General features: G+C 67.6%; 1 protein-coding gene across 7 annotated transcripts in view; it reads right to left on the reverse strand.

Moving 5' to 3' along the window:
• Nucleotides 1-401: 401 nt before the first annotated feature.
• Nucleotides 402-14,331, reverse strand: part of PRDM16 (PR/SET domain 16) — a 249,413-nt gene continuing 235,483 nt past the window's right edge. For 5 of the 7 annotated variants that reach the window (XM_070077086.1, XM_070077084.1, XM_070077082.1 and 2 more), the window contains 7 exons: nt 14,051-14,220; nt 13,587-13,664; nt 10,872-11,041; nt 9,538-9,712; nt 6,223-6,456; nt 5,525-5,699; nt 402-4,598 (listed from right to left, as the gene is read on the reverse strand). In XM_070077086.1, coding sequence (XP_069933187.1) covers nt 4,464-4,598; nt 5,525-5,699; nt 6,223-6,456; nt 9,538-9,712; nt 10,872-11,041; nt 13,587-13,664; nt 14,051-14,220 — 1,137 coding nt within the window. In that variant the 3' untranslated portion in view covers nt 402-4,463. The remainder of the gene's footprint in view (nt 4,599-5,524; nt 5,700-6,222; nt 6,457-9,537; nt 9,713-10,871; nt 11,042-13,586; nt 13,665-14,050; nt 14,221-14,331) is intronic. The other 2 variants (XM_070077085.1, XM_070077087.1) reach the window with 2 other exon arrangements.

Below are 14,331 nucleotides of genomic sequence, written 5' to 3' on the forward strand. Positions count from 1 at the left end.
GCATACGTGGGGCAGATACCTGGGTGCTGGCACACCTGACACGGATACCTGGGTGCTGGCACACCTGGGGAGGACGCCTGGTGCTGGCACACCTGGCACGGATACCTGGGTGCCAGCACACCTGGGGTGGACGCCTGGTGCTGGCATACCTGGGGTGGACACAGCTGGGAGTGGACACCCCCGGAGGCCAGTGCTCTCACTGTGGGGCCGTCCAGGGCGGTGGGTGCCCTCCCTGAGATGGTTGTTCTACAGTCACTGGGAGCAGCCCGGTGCCTGCCCTGGCAGGGGAGGGAGGGGCCTGGCGCCCACAGCAGGGGTCCCGGCCGCAGGCCCAGCCTGGATTCAATGCGCAGCCCCCACCCCGGGTCCCCCCTCAATGAAGCACCCAGGCAGCGCGAGGCTTGGAAAAGCACACAGATTTATTGCATATCAATCTCCTGTGTAAGCTGGCGGGAGCCGGGACGATGACACGGGCTACACAGTTCTAGTCTACAGCATCGACCTCAGATCCGGCTGCTCCCGGCGTCACGGAAGGAATTCGTACGCAAGCACATTTGTCTGCATCACAAGCATCGAAATGAAATTCGCAAAACCGCTCTTGGAAAGGGTCGCTCCCCTCACCTCCTCCCATCCCCGCCTTCTCCCGCCGCGAGCTCCACATTCGGACCCAGCCCGGGTCGCGCGGCCGGTGAGTGCACCCACGGGCTTCTCCACGTGGTGAAGATTCACGGACACACGGTGAAGACCGCCGAGCACGAGTCACGCACAGTTCACTACAGACAACAGGAGCAACTCACAACCAGGGGATGCGGGACAAGCACCAGCCTCCTTCCTGGGGTCTTTTTTCATTTTCTTTTTTTTAAAAAAACATATGAAAACCAGACATTTACTTTTGATTTATTTTTCAACACTATACAGCTCTAAAAGGAACAAAAACGAAGCAGAAACTAAGGCAGATCTGTAATGTAACAACGGCCAAGGGCAGCAGGACAGATGCTCTCCGTTACAAAGTATCGAGCCGCACACGCGTGCACGGGCAGCCACCAGCCCTCTGTGCCCGTGGTGGCGAGCTGCTGGCGGAACCTCAGGCCGGCTGCCTGCACGTGGCTCACACGCTGGGAGACCTGGGAGACCCGCGCTGCCCGGCCCCGTCTTGTTTGTTTTCCCAGAAGTGGGCCCAAGGAATGCGTGGCACTAAAGGGTCACGTGGCAAACGCGGCGTGGGAGGAGGGAGGAAAAGTTCTCGGGAGAACGCGAGAACGTGTTTGTCACAGTTTCGCTCAAGGTGCAGAGCTTTGTGGCTTTCACGCCCTGCCCCCACCTGCTGGGCGCTGCCCCCGCCCCCAGGAAGCACAGTGCACAGAACTCTTAGCAGGTTCAGTTATGCGGGCGGGGGGCGGGGGCTGCAGTCCAGTGCTTCGAGGCTCGGAGGCCTGCACACGTGGTAAAAGCACTCAGGCGAGGGGCTCCCAGCTCCCGGGGCAGCAGCCAGGCAGAGGAACCAAGGGCCAGACCCCGGGGACCAGGGCTGTGCGGGGCCGGGGAGGGCCTGCAGGGACCTAGCACAGGAAGGCCCCGGCCTGGCGGCCTCTCCCACACCTGTGCCCGGTCCGTGCACTGAGCCGTGCCCGGGGCTGGGGAGGCCGCTGGAATCCCTGCCCTGGGTGTGGTCAGGGACTCTGGGGACCTGCTCCTGGCCCGAGGCCAGGGGCCTCCGCATGTCCTGATCGTCCCGGGGGCGCGGGGGGCCTGGGGGGAGGGTGCTGACTCACAAGGGCTGCAGGGTGGCGGAGGGAAGGAGCGGGAGGGGCCCCTGGATTTCAGTTTTGGGGAGCAAGGTCGGCACCAGGGTAGTAGCCTTGTGTGAACCCCCGCAGTGGTCCGCCAGCCAGCAGCCCCGCCCAGTGCCTGCCTGTGCTGCTCGGTGACCTGGCTCCCACTGGCGTTCCGGGGGCCGGCATCATGGCTCCCTGCCTCTCAGTGGGCCTCCTGGTCCTGACAGTGGCCGGCTGAGGGCCCAGGCACTGCTGGGCTGGGGCTGGAGCTGGCGCAGGGTCAAGCCAGGTGCGCAGGACCGGCTGGTGGAGGCCATGTTTTGGGGGTGCACCAGCATGGGAGATCAGTGCTCTCTTGGTTGGGGGGTTTTGGGACAGAGCCCCCCAACCCTAATGCCAAGTGGTGGGAGTAGGGACATGCTCGAGGGGGAACGGCTGGTGGTCCTCACTGTCGGCGACTCTCCGGGAAGAAGAGAAATCTCCAGAGAGGGGGCGGAGCTAGCGCCCCGGGGCCGCGGAGGGCCCAGGGGAGGGCAGCCCCTGCCTGCTCGGTCACTGCCCAGGAGAGACACGTGGGAGAGAGAGAGAGAGAGAGAGAGAGAGACGGACAGAGGAGGAGTCTTAGCACACAAAGAAGCACACAGCTCATTCGTTCGCAGGAGAAATCATATAATTTGGTTTACAGAAATAGGGTGTTTACAGGGTCGCGTTCAGATGAGGGGAGACTTCCTACGTGGTCGGTACCTGGCGGCCCGGCTGCGGCTGGGCTGCAGGCTTCCGACGGGGCCGCGCCAGCTCCTCGGCTCCCGCCTTGCCGCTGCACACGCTCGTGCTAGGCGGCCTCCGTCTTGCGTCCAGGTAGATCCGGCGAGGGCTGACCCCTGACCCCAGGACCTGCAGCGCTGCGTCGCCCACAGGGGCCTCTCTGCCGTGAGTCTCCGGCAGGAGCCTGGACCCCGGCACCCACTGTCTTTGGCCTGGAGCAGCCAGGACACGCGTGCGTCAGGGCCCCCGGGGCGCACACGGAGGAGGTGTCCTTGGAATGACAAGTCCACGCGGCCGCGGCCGCAGTCGTCTGCGTTCTCGCGGTTTCCTCTTAAGGGCAACGTGGGTGATTTTTTCTCTTCTTAGTGGGACACTAGTATGAGGATTTGTTTTTTTCCCCAAACGACAAAAGAAATAAATAGAACACTCGTCGTCAATGCGAATGCGTCTGAAACTCAGACTGATCAGGGCGTGATTGTCTGGGCACGGGCGGCGGCGGCGGCAGGAGTCGCGGCGGGCGGGGCGGGGTATTTGGCACGTCAGCTGGCCGCCCTCCCTGGTGACGCATCACACAACACACAACCTTATACACGGTTTTGGTCCCTCACTAGATACTTATATTAACATCATTTCTTCACAATAAGAATGTCTAATGCCAAAAAAAATACTGTTAAGGAAGAAATAAAATAAGAAAAGAAATGATTAGAAAAATTACAAGTTATATACAGATTAAGGTGAATTCCATCACGGAAAAATTATACTTCGAAGTTGGCCCCATGGGAATAATTTAAAGCCCGTCCCAGTGGAGAAGCCACTGCCGTGCCCGGGGGCTGGGCGCTCTCTCTGCAGCCCCGGACGTCTGGCCAGGAGCCTGCGCCAAGGGTGGCACGGCGGGGTGGCCGACCTGGGGCCGTAGGCACAGGTAGCGCTTGGCGTCCTGGTGCAGCCGAGCTGCGCAGCCCCCGCCCCGCCCTGGGTGGCCACGGGCAGGACACGGAGCCAGAATGTGGCCAATAGGCCCCACCTCTGGAAGGGTGGCCAGGGCCCCCGGCCACCCCCGGGTGAGGGCCTGAGCCTCGGGCTCCTGGCTTCCCCACGAAGCCGGGGAGTCTGGGGTGGTCGCCCGTGGGTTCTCCAGCAGCCGCGTGGAGGCCCTGGCAGGAGCTCCAGGCCGCCCAGGCGGGCACACCTCCAGGTCCTGGCCCCGGGCAGGCCTGCAGCCCGGGCACCGCGTCTGAGACGCCTCGGTCCAGTCTGCACCCCACGCTCTGCCTCGGGGCACCCGGAATCAACCTGGCTTGTACAAATGGGATCCGAGATAGAAAATCTCTCCGTTATCTACAGTATAAAGAGCTCGCCCAAGCACAGTGCTGGCTCCCAGCGCCCGGGTTTGCGAGAAGCTGAAATTTCAAAGCAATGCAAAATTACTTTTAAAAAACAATTTGCAAGTCATTTTTTTGATTTTTAAAAAATACTGTCTATTTTTAAAACCCACATGCTTAAATAGAATCTGTAGTCAATAAGATTACCAAAAGCGTCACTCTTGTCATTCTCATTATAAAAAGCGCCCGCGCCCGGTCTCGGCAGAGCGCACCTGCCCCGGGCCGGTCCCTTCCTCGGTGACTCCGGGCGCCCGGAAGCGGCCCAGCTCCTGGCCCGGCCTGGGGCTGCTTTGGAGCGGCAGCTCCGGGAGGCGAGGGCTGGGCTCGACCGACCAGGCCCAGGGCCGGTTTCCAGGGATGAGGAGGGAGCTCCCCCCAGCCCCGGGGCTTGCAGCTTCTGAGTCTTCATCAGGAAAGTTCGACGCGGCCCACGCAGGCAGGGGACGGCTGTGGGGGTGGTCGGAGGAGGTGACACGGGGCTTCTCCCTGGCCTCGCCTTCATCCTGGGCAGCCGGCACCCTCGCTCTGGACTCCAGGCCCATCAGAGGTGGTTCATGGGGTTAAAGGCGCCGGACTCCGAGGCGGCTCCCGCCATGTTCAGCCAAGCGTCCAGCGAGCTCTGGGAGGGGGTGTGGAGGGCAGCATCCTCCGAGAGGGACAGCATCATTGCGTATGCCTGTGGGGGGGACACGCAGGCGGGCCGTGAGCAGGGAGCCTCCCCCTGGCCCACACTGTGGGGCGGAGGGCAGCGGGGCCAGGGAGACCCAGAGTCTCCCCTGCCCTGCAGCGGGGAGGGAGAAGGGCCATCCCTCCTGCCCAGAGCGACGCCAAGAGTCCCCGTCCTGGCCAGGGGCTCGCTCGCGGTCACCCTGCCCCGCCCCTGCGTGGTTCGGTTGGTGATCGGGAGTTAAGCGCAGGTGTCTGCTCTGGGCACAGGTGGGAGTTCCTGTGAGACCCTGCGCTCCTGCCGGGCCTGGGGACCCCAGAGCCGCTCTGGGAGTAGGCACCGGAAGCCTCTGCAGGCCACGGAATGATTCGGCGGTGCGGTGGGGGAGAGACGGGGCCGAGCACGGGGTGCTGGGGAGGCACCCAAGTCGACACCCGGACAGAATTAGCAGGAAGACGAAAGACAGACATGCAGACGGCTGTAGCTGAGACGGGGCGAGGCTGTCTGGGGGGCCGGCTGCAGGGAGACAGCAGGTGGGCACTGCGGCCGCCTACGCTGGGGCCCGGAGGCCAGGGCGTCGGGGCCTAGTGACTCCCTGGCCCTGGTCACGGCTGCAGCTTAGCAGCAGGGGCCACCCGGCTGAGTGGCCGCCCCCGGGCACGGGGCTGTGGGTCGCACTGGCCCACAGCAGAGAGGGAAGTGGGGGCTGGGGCTGCAGGCCATAGCGTGGCCGGGAACCTGCTCACAGACCCTGCCCGCTGCCCTGAGGGAGGGGGCCCAGGGGAGGGGGCCCACGGCCGCAAGGCCACAGTGCCCCGGGCTGCTCTCGGCCCCTCCCGGCTCCACTGGCACCCTCGGGCCTCAGGGGTCCTATCTGTCTCCAGGGGCCGAGGGTCGGGCGGGGTCCCGAGCTCCCCGGGGAGGCGGGTACCTACCTGGCTCTTAGCCTGCCTGTACAGGGTCTGCTTTAAAGCCTCAGAATCTACGGAGGGGTTAAGCACATCTCTCACTTCAAACGCTTCCTCTGCGGCTCTGCGGAGGTCCAGCCCCTTCCCGAAGGTCGGCATTGGCTCCAGAGCTAACAGGCCGCCTTCGCGCTCCTCAACACACCTGCACCAAGGACCGGGGAGAGGGGCCTGGGGTGAGCCCCCCGAGGCCGCGCGCCCGGCTCCGGGCCTGCACAAGCCACACGCACAGGAGACGGACACACAGACACACGGACACCTGGACGGGAGACCACGTGGAGGCAGGACAGAGGGGGCAGAGGCCCCAAGGCGTGAGTGGTGCACAGGGCGTGCGGGGTCCCGGGGAGGCCTTGATTCGCTGCGACTTGGGGGAAGCTCCGGCAGGGTGGGGCTGCCCCTCCCAGGACCCGGGGTGGCGCCGAGGCGGCGGCCTCCCCCGGGGGAATCAGGATGCTGGCGATGTCGCCGGCTGCCGGGAGTCAGAGGCGAGCAGCGGCCTGGCGCCCAGAGCCCCAGCAGGGCTGCAGCCCAGGGGCCCGGCCAGGAGCGCCCTTCCCCAGGGGTGCCCATGGGGCTGAAGCCTTGAGCTCCCGCCGGGGGCGGAGGGAGGCCCCGGCTGGGCGGGGCTGAGGAGGGGGCCACCTTCCTCCACTCAGAGCCCTGCGCACCTTCGGGTGTGGTCAAAGCCCAAGGCCAAGGAGGCGGGCGGCTCCTCGTCCTCCTCATCGTCGTAGGTGCCCTGGGGCTCGGGCGTGGGCGACACGGCGTCCTCCTGGGACTTCCCGGCCAGGCTGTCCTCGTCCTCCTCCAGCTCCTCCTCCTCCTCCTCCTCCCCGTCCTCCGGCTTCTCGCTGGCCAAGCCCGGACACTGGGGGCTCCCGTCCAGGTCCTGGACCGCCGGCCTGAAGGGACAGTGAGCGGGCAGTTGGGCAGCGCTCAGGGGACCCCTGCTCACTCCGGACCCCGAAGGCCGGCGGCCCGGCTCCGTCCGCTCTTCCCGCCCGCTCCTCGCGGCCTGCCAGCCTCTCCCCTAGGAAGCTTTTGGGGCCGCGGCTGCCTTGAGCTGGGCCCCGTCCCTCGTCCCTGTGGGCGCCGGCGGAGGCTGGGAAGATCCAAGGAGGGAGGCCCCACATTCAGGGTCCCCAGCGAGGGGGGTGTTGGGAAGAAGCTGTCTGGCTGCGGCCGAGGGACGCTGCGGAGGGCAGCAGGCGCAGGGCCCCCTGTCTTGTCCAGGTGGCCCTCGGGGACTCTGGGGGACAAGGGGGCGTCTCAGCAGGACATGCGGTGCCTCCGTGGGCTCCTCGCTGCTGGCTCTCACAGCCCCCTCCTTCCCACGTGGCAGATGCCCGATCTGCCTGGTGCCCGGCCACCTGTGGACTGCACTCACACCCGTGTCCCCAGGGGTGGGGGCTCTGGGGCCGGGCGGGTTCTGGGTCCCGCTTCCTGTCCTCCGTGGCTTCTGCCCTCTCGGTGCCGTTGGAGCAGGCCCCTCCGGTCGGCGCTGGGCGGGGCATGGGGCGCTGCAGGCGCAGAGCCCAGGGCCAGCCCCGGCGAGCCCACCACGTCGCTGTGGGTCCTGGCGGCCCCGTGTGGGCCCATGGACGGCTCTCGCTGTCTGAATGGGAGCAGGGACCCCGTTCTCTCCTCCGCATGGCGGGAGCCGGGGGTGGGGCTGCAGGTCCGAGGCTGAGGGGTCGCCAGCCCGGTCCCTGCCTTTCTTGCCTCGTGGCCTCTCTGAGTCCGGCTCCGAATTTCCTCTTCGAACGAGGACGCCGCTTCCAGGCCGATCGGACCCCCACCCCCCCTTTTTTTAAATATTTTTATTTATTTATTAGAGAGGTAGAGTTAGAGAGAGAGAGAGAGAGAGAAAGAGAAAGGTCTTTCCATTGGTTCACTCCCCAAATGGCCGCGATGGCCGGCGCTGTGCCGATCTGAAGCCAGGAGCCAGGTGCTTCTCCTGGTCTCCCATGCGGGTGCAGGGCCCAAGCACTTGGCCCATACCCCACTGCCCTCCCGGGTCACAGCAGAGAGCTGGACTGGAAGAGGAGCAGCCGGGACTTGAACTGGCGCCAATATGGGATGCCAGTGCTGCAGGCGGAGGATTAACCTAGTGCCACCTCGCCACCATCTGTCTCCAAACAGCTGGGAGTCAGGGCTTCTACAGGTGAATTTTGGGGGGCGTGAGTCAAGCCAGGGCCTTCTGGGGCCATGGGACCAGGGAGCCTGGCCGGCTGTGGCTCTCAGCCAACAGTCCAGAGCCGAAATCAGCTGTGTTGGAACCGGATGTCATCGCCGTCGGCCCCACGTGGGGCTGCACCGCCCCGCCCCTCACGAAGACCCCTGACCCGTGGGCCTTGCTCGGGGGCCTCACTCCCAGAGGCCCCTGGCTCCTGGGACAAGGCTGGCTGGACCTGCGGTTCTCGCCGCAACAGGACGGGCGCTGGAGGCCGGGACCTGAGGCCTGGCTCTGCCGGGGACTTGGTGAGGGGTTTGGAGCCGACCTCCTCCTCTTCCTGGGCCACACAGGGCCAGCGCCGCCCTGACTGCCGGGGCCGGGAAAACCCTGTGAAAGCGCCGCAGGCCGGCCACGGTCCTGTGTACAGCTCTGCGCCTGTGGGGTCTTGCGCAGCGTCCCTGGGCCCTGCCACCTCGGCTCGAGCCGGGGGCCTTGCTGCCTTCTCCCCGGCGTCCCCGGCTCGCCTGGTTCTGGACCCATCCCGGCGAGGAGGCGGTGGACGAATCCTGCCCGGGGGCCGTCTGTGGCCTGGAGGAGGTGCCTGGGGCCGTGGCTTCGAGGCTTGGATTGTCCGCAGGCTGGGGCCGCGGGGCAGGGCCAGGCTCCCTGAAGTGGGGGCCTCTTGGGGTGGGGGTGGGGAGCCTCTGGGCCGCGCCAGCCTCCCTGGCTGTCCAGCCCCAGGTGTCCCCTGCCCCAGGAGCAGCACTGACCAGGAAGGGGCTTGGGACTCCGGAGACCCCTCCTCACTTGCTGGAGGTGGGTGGGGGTGACTGGGCCCTGAGGGCCGCCGGGCTGAAGCCCCCCCAAGGCCCTGTGGGAAGCACGGGGCTGTGGTCCAGTGCTGGGCCTGGGCGTGGGGCTGGAGCCAGGCAGCCCCTTCTGTGGGCCCGTCCCTCCCCACGGTCAGGGGTCGCATCCCGAGCCGCTGGGCGTCGTGACCCCCGTCCCCTGTCCCTGCCCCCTGCCAGCGGCTCCGGCTTCCTTCCCACAAGACCGTGCCCTTCCAGACCCAGGCCCCGAGGGAGGAGACACGCAGAGCCCGGGATGCAGGGGCCCGTGAGCTCCAAACCTGGACTCTGCTGCTGTGTTTACGTGTGTACAGGGCATGCACGCACATGTATGTGTAAGAGCACATGTGTGCACACAAGCACATGTGTGCACACGTGTATGCACGTGCACAGCTGTGTGTTTACAAGTGTGCATGTGTGCATGTGGATGTGTGCGTGGGGTGCACCCTACGGCACCCGTGTGACTGTGTGTGTGCATGTGCATGCGTGCGCACGTGTTTCTGTGCATTTGCATGTGAGTGCTCTCACACACGTGGGTGTGCATTGTGAACATACATGTGCAGGGTATTCACGGGCACGTGTCTGGTTACACTGTGGGCGCACTCGTGTACACGTCTGCGCGTCTGTGTGTGCAAGTGTGTGTCTCTACATATGCTGTACGTGTTAGCATGTCTGTGCATACATGCGTGTGTTTCGTGTCGGTGAGTTTCTGCGTGTGCACGTGTGTGTTCAAAGGGGCAGCATTTTTGTTTGGAACCTTTAGTGCCTTCGATTAGAAAAACGGCCGCGAGCCCCAGGCGCACGGCCAGGCTGGCCCAGGCGCCCCCTGCTGGCCGGCGTGAGGCTGCGCAGGTCCCGGTTCTAACCCTTCTCCGAGCAGAGGCCCAGGCGGGCTGGGGCTCCTCGCGGCTGCCCTGTGCGGAGTGCCCACCGGGCAGGTGGCCGCACGCCGGTCTTACCGCTTGTCTGTGCGCGTGGACGCTTGGCTCAGCTCGCTGTTGGCGATGAAGTTTCTGATCTCAGAGAAATAGGAGTCTTCCTTCTCGTCTAAAAGTGCGTGCTGGTCCGACTCCGAGGTGGGGGAGGAGGCGCTGGTGCCCAGGTGGTTCGTGACGACGCCGGAGTGCTGGCTCACTGTAGAGGGGGAGGAGGGTCAGGGAACGCCACGGCCAGGGGCCGCCACCGCTAGGGGCCGCCCACGGCCAGGGGCCGTCCACCACTAGGGGCCACCCACGCCCAGGGGCCGCCCACCGCTAGGGGCTGCCCAGGGCCAGGGTCGCCCACCGCTAGGGGCCGCCAGCCTCGGCGAACACACTCGGGGCTGCCAGGGGCCTCGTGTCTTAGGGACCCTGGGAAGGCAGGGCTCTCTCAGGGAACACCTGCTGGCTTCCCCTAGATCAGCACGCAGACCCTCCCCTCCCAGGAACCCCTGGGCCTCCACCCTCCACAGCCCTGCTGTATCCCCCACCGGGGCCCCACCACGGCCACCAGACCCCCACCTGTGGCCCCCCCACCTGGGTCCCGCCATGGCCACCTGGCCCCATTGGCCCTGCCTGCGGCCCCGCCCCACGCCCCGCCCACCTGGCCCCATTGGCCCTGCCTGCGGCCCCGCCCCCGTCCTGCCCACCTGGCCCCATTGGCCCTGCCTGCGGCCCCACCACAACTGGCCCCATTGGCCCTGCCTGCGGCCCCGCCACCGCCCCGCCCACCTGCCCCCATTGGCCCTGTCTGCGGCCCGCCCCGCCCACCTGGCCCCATTGGCCCTGCCTGCGGCCCCGCCCCACCTGGCCCTGCCCCACCTGCCCCCATTGGCCCTGCCCGCGGCCTGCCCCCGCCCACCTGGCCCCGCCCCGCCTGCCCCATTGGCCCTGCCTGCGGCCCCGCCCACCTGGCCCCACTGGCCCTGCCTGCGGCCCCGCCCCGCCCACCTGGCCCCATTGGCCCTGCCTGCCCCGCCCACCTGGCCCCACTGGCCCTGCCCGCGGCCCGCCCCGCCCACCTGGCCCCACTGGCCCTGCCTGCGGCCCCGCCCCGCCTGGCCCCACCCCTCCTGCCCCCATTGGCCCTGCCCGCAGCCCCACCCCGCCCCGCCCGCCCCATTGGCCCTGCCTGCGGCCCCGCCCCACCCCGCCCACCTGGCCCCATTGGCCCTGCCCGTGGCCCGCCCCGTCCACCTGGCCCCGCCCCGCCTGCCCCCATTGGCCCTGCCCGCCCCCGCCCCGCCCGCCTAGCCCCGCCCCGCCTGCCCCATTGGCCCCGCCCCGCCCCGCCCACCTGGCCCCGCCCCGCCCACCTGGCGTGCTCTCGTGCTCGTGCTTCTTGAGGTGGCGGTCCAGGTTGGTCTGCTGCCCGAAGCAGCGGTTGCACAGGTGGCACTTGAAGGGCTTCTCCTTGTTGTGGATGTTGCGCACGTGCCGCTGCAGGTTGGACGAGATGCTGAACGAGCGGTCGCAGTACTTACACCTGCAAGGCACAGGCGGCTCAGAGGGGCCGCCCCGGCCCGCCGCGGGGCCGGCCACGCGCCTCCTGCGCCCGCGCGGGCGAGCAGGCTGCAGCCCGAGGGCGGCTTGCTCCGCACGGCCTGCAGAGGGCAGCCTTGCACTGCGGCTGGTCCCCGGAGGCGGCGGGGCCCCGCACCCCGCAAGCTTCCTCCGGTCTGGGAAGGGCCCCAGCCTGGCCCTCCGGGGCCCCATCCCACGCCTGCTGCTCCTGCTCTCGGCTGCCCGGGGGCCCGCGGAGGCTCCTCGGCTTGCACCCCGCAGGGCTGCTCGCCCCCAAGGACCGAGGCTGGGGGCGGGTAAGCTCAGCGAGGCGTGGGGGGCGGAGGCCGCCTGTGGGCACCACGCGCTCCTGCAGGCAGCACGTGGAAGGACCACTGTCTCCTCCCTGGGCGCCGCCTCAGTCCAGCCTGAGCTGGTCAGAGCAGGAGGGCACTTTACTGCCAGAAAGCTGTCACTCACACACTCGAGGACCACGGCCACGTCCTTGGAGGCCCCAGAGGGAGGCCTCGGGCCGGACGCGGCCTCCACAACCCTGCTTGGTGGCCGCGAGGGCAGGGCGGGGGCGCCCCGAGAGGGGCCACACCGGCTGCAGGCAGGAAGCAGGTGCAGCCGGAAACGAACATTGGGCCGGCGGAGGAGGGAGGCGGGCCCTTGGTGGACACCAGGCCTGCAGGCCCTGGGTGGCCGCCCGGGGAGGGCGTCAGCGGCCGAGCGGGGCGGAGGTGGCCCACGTGTGTGGGTGCGTGCCCGCGTGCAGTGGGCACACGTGTGCTTCTCGGAGTCTCAGGGGCACGCAGCACTTGAACGCTCTGTCGAGACGGCCGTCTGCTTTCCTGTGTTGGGGTCGGAACCTACTCTGCCATGTCCCACAGCACGACCCGGACACTCAGGGAGCGCCAGGGAGCCCGGGCCGTGCCGGGAGCCCCTCCGTGGGCCTGGGAGCGGGGCCTGTGCTTCCCCCACGCTGAGCTGGCGGCCTGAGCCCGGCGTGGTGGCTTCCGGGGGCGGCTGGGCTGTTTCAATTCTTGGCTCTCAGGGGCACCTGGCCGCCGGGGGTCTCAAACACCGAGCTCCCCCCCAACCCTCCAAGCCCGCTGGAGCCAGAGGGAGCCGGGCTTGCACCAGCAACTCGTGAGGCAATTACTATGAACGAAGTCACAGTCAGATTGCAGAGAGCAAGAGCAATCGATGATAATTAAATTCTTCTATAAACTCCGCCGCGACCCTCTGGGGGCCGGGCACGCAGCACTGTCCACACAAGTCGGCTCTCATTACGGGGAAGTGTGGGCTCGCTTTCTGGGAGGGACCAGACCAGACCAAATAAATCTTTCTGTCGCCTGCCTCGGTTCGGTTGGAAGTCACTCTTTCCAGAGGACGGCTGGGGGTGGGGGCCGTGAGCTGGGGATGGCTGGGGGCGGGGGTCGTGAGCTGTTGCTGCTGCTACCTGAACCCACGCAGCCGGGGCCCACTCCATGTGCAGGCGCCCGTGGGACTTCTCTCTCCAGGGTCTGCATGCCCTGTGGTCACTCCCTGGGGCCCTGGTTCAGGAAGCCAGTGCTGCCGGCCTCTGCCGCCCAGCACGCCCAGGACGAGACGCTCAGCTCGTCTGAGCCCCTCTGTCTCCTGGGGACAGCTGCCCGGGACACTGGTTCCGAACGCTGACCCCCAGGCCCCCCCGGGACAGGGAGCCTGGGACGTGGGGCCTGATCTCTGACCCGGGTCAGTCTCCAGCTGCCTCGAGAGGGGCACGGCGAGGCCCACTGCAAGCCTGAGACTTGGTGACTGTCACAGCCTGTATGGGGACAGCCACTTCCCCGGCGCTCCCACCATGTCGGCTGGGTGTGGGGGTCACCGGAGCTGCACCCACGGGGGCAGGCGGAGAGCGGCTCCCCGATACTCCTTGGTGGGCAGGAGGCTTCCGGAAGCTTCCTGGGCCCCTCACCCCTCACTCTTAGAATATCCCAGCGAGCAGGAGGGGTGGGGCCCGGGGAGAGGTCCCCAGGGAAGCACCCAGCTCTGGCCCACTGCTCTCCTGGAGACTGTGGCATTGCAGGGGACAATGGGGGGTGGCAGAATCCAGCAGGGACCCCCTGGGGGTGGTGTCTGTTCTAGAAGTGGCACCGCCCATCAGGCAGCCCCAGGACCCCTACCCGTGCGGCTGCTCCCCAGCCTAGACCCCTGCCCGTGCGGCTGCTCCCCAGCCCCAACCCCTGCCTGTGCAGCTGCTCCCCCAGCCCAACCCCTGCCCGTGCAGCTGCTCCCCCAGCCCAACCCCTGCCCGTGCGGCTGCTCCCCCAGCCCCAACCCCTGCCTGTGCGGCTGCTCCCCCAGCCTAGACCCCTGCCCGTGCGGCTGCTCCCCCAGCCTAGACCCCTGCCCGTGTGGCTGCACCCCAGCCCCAACCCCTGCCTGTGCGGCTGCTCCCCCAGCCCCGACCCCTGCCCGTGCAGCTGCTCCCCCAGCCCTGACCCCTGCCCGTGCAGCTGCTCCCCAGCCCCGACCCCTACCTGTACGGCTGCTCCCCGGTGTGTGTCCTCAGGTGTCTGGTGAGATTGGCTGACCTGGGGAAGATCTTCCCGCAGTACCTGGGAGGCGGGAGGCAGGGAGGGCAGGGAGATGTTAGGGCAGGCTCTCACCTCCGTGCCCGGCACCTGAGCCCTCCCACCTGTGCGCAGGTGGCTTTGCCCACATCCTGGTTCTCAGTCTGCAGCCCGGGAGCCGAGTCTCCCAGGGAAGCCGACGGGGGCCACGGGAGCAGAGGGACCAGCCCCTCCCCCAGGAGCAGAGCCACTCGGAGCGGCTGGGACGGCCACACCAGCGGGAAAGAGCGCTCAGGGGTCTCCTGCCAGCACCCCGGCACCACGAGCGCTTGCCCAGCCTGGTGGGGTGCAGGGGCGGCCCCCGTGCCTGCCTGCCTGCCTGCCGAGGGTGACTGCGGCAGACGATGGGCACCCGGGGTGGGGGGGCTCACCTGCAGGTGTACCGCTCCTTGCCCTTTCTGAGGGTGGGGTCCGAGAGTGTCGGGGGCGGGGACCGGAAGCTGAAGGGGTGGTGGGGGAGGGGCTGCAGGGAGCTGCCCGAGTCGGCTTTCATGGCCGCGAAGCTCTCCAGCTTCTCCGTCATGGTCTCGATGGCTGACATCTGTCGGCAGAGGGGGCAGAGGTGAGGGGCTCCGCTGGGCTGCAGCTGTCTCCGAGAGCGGGGCCACCCACGGGCGCCGGGGTCCCTCTCGACTCAGCTGTCAGCGGGGCG

Source organism: Oryctolagus cuniculus, chromosome 7 (assembly GCF_964237555.1).
Source record: "Oryctolagus cuniculus chromosome 7, mOryCun1.1, whole genome shotgun sequence".
Lineage (NCBI taxonomy): Eukaryota > Metazoa > Chordata > Mammalia > Lagomorpha > Leporidae > Oryctolagus > Oryctolagus cuniculus.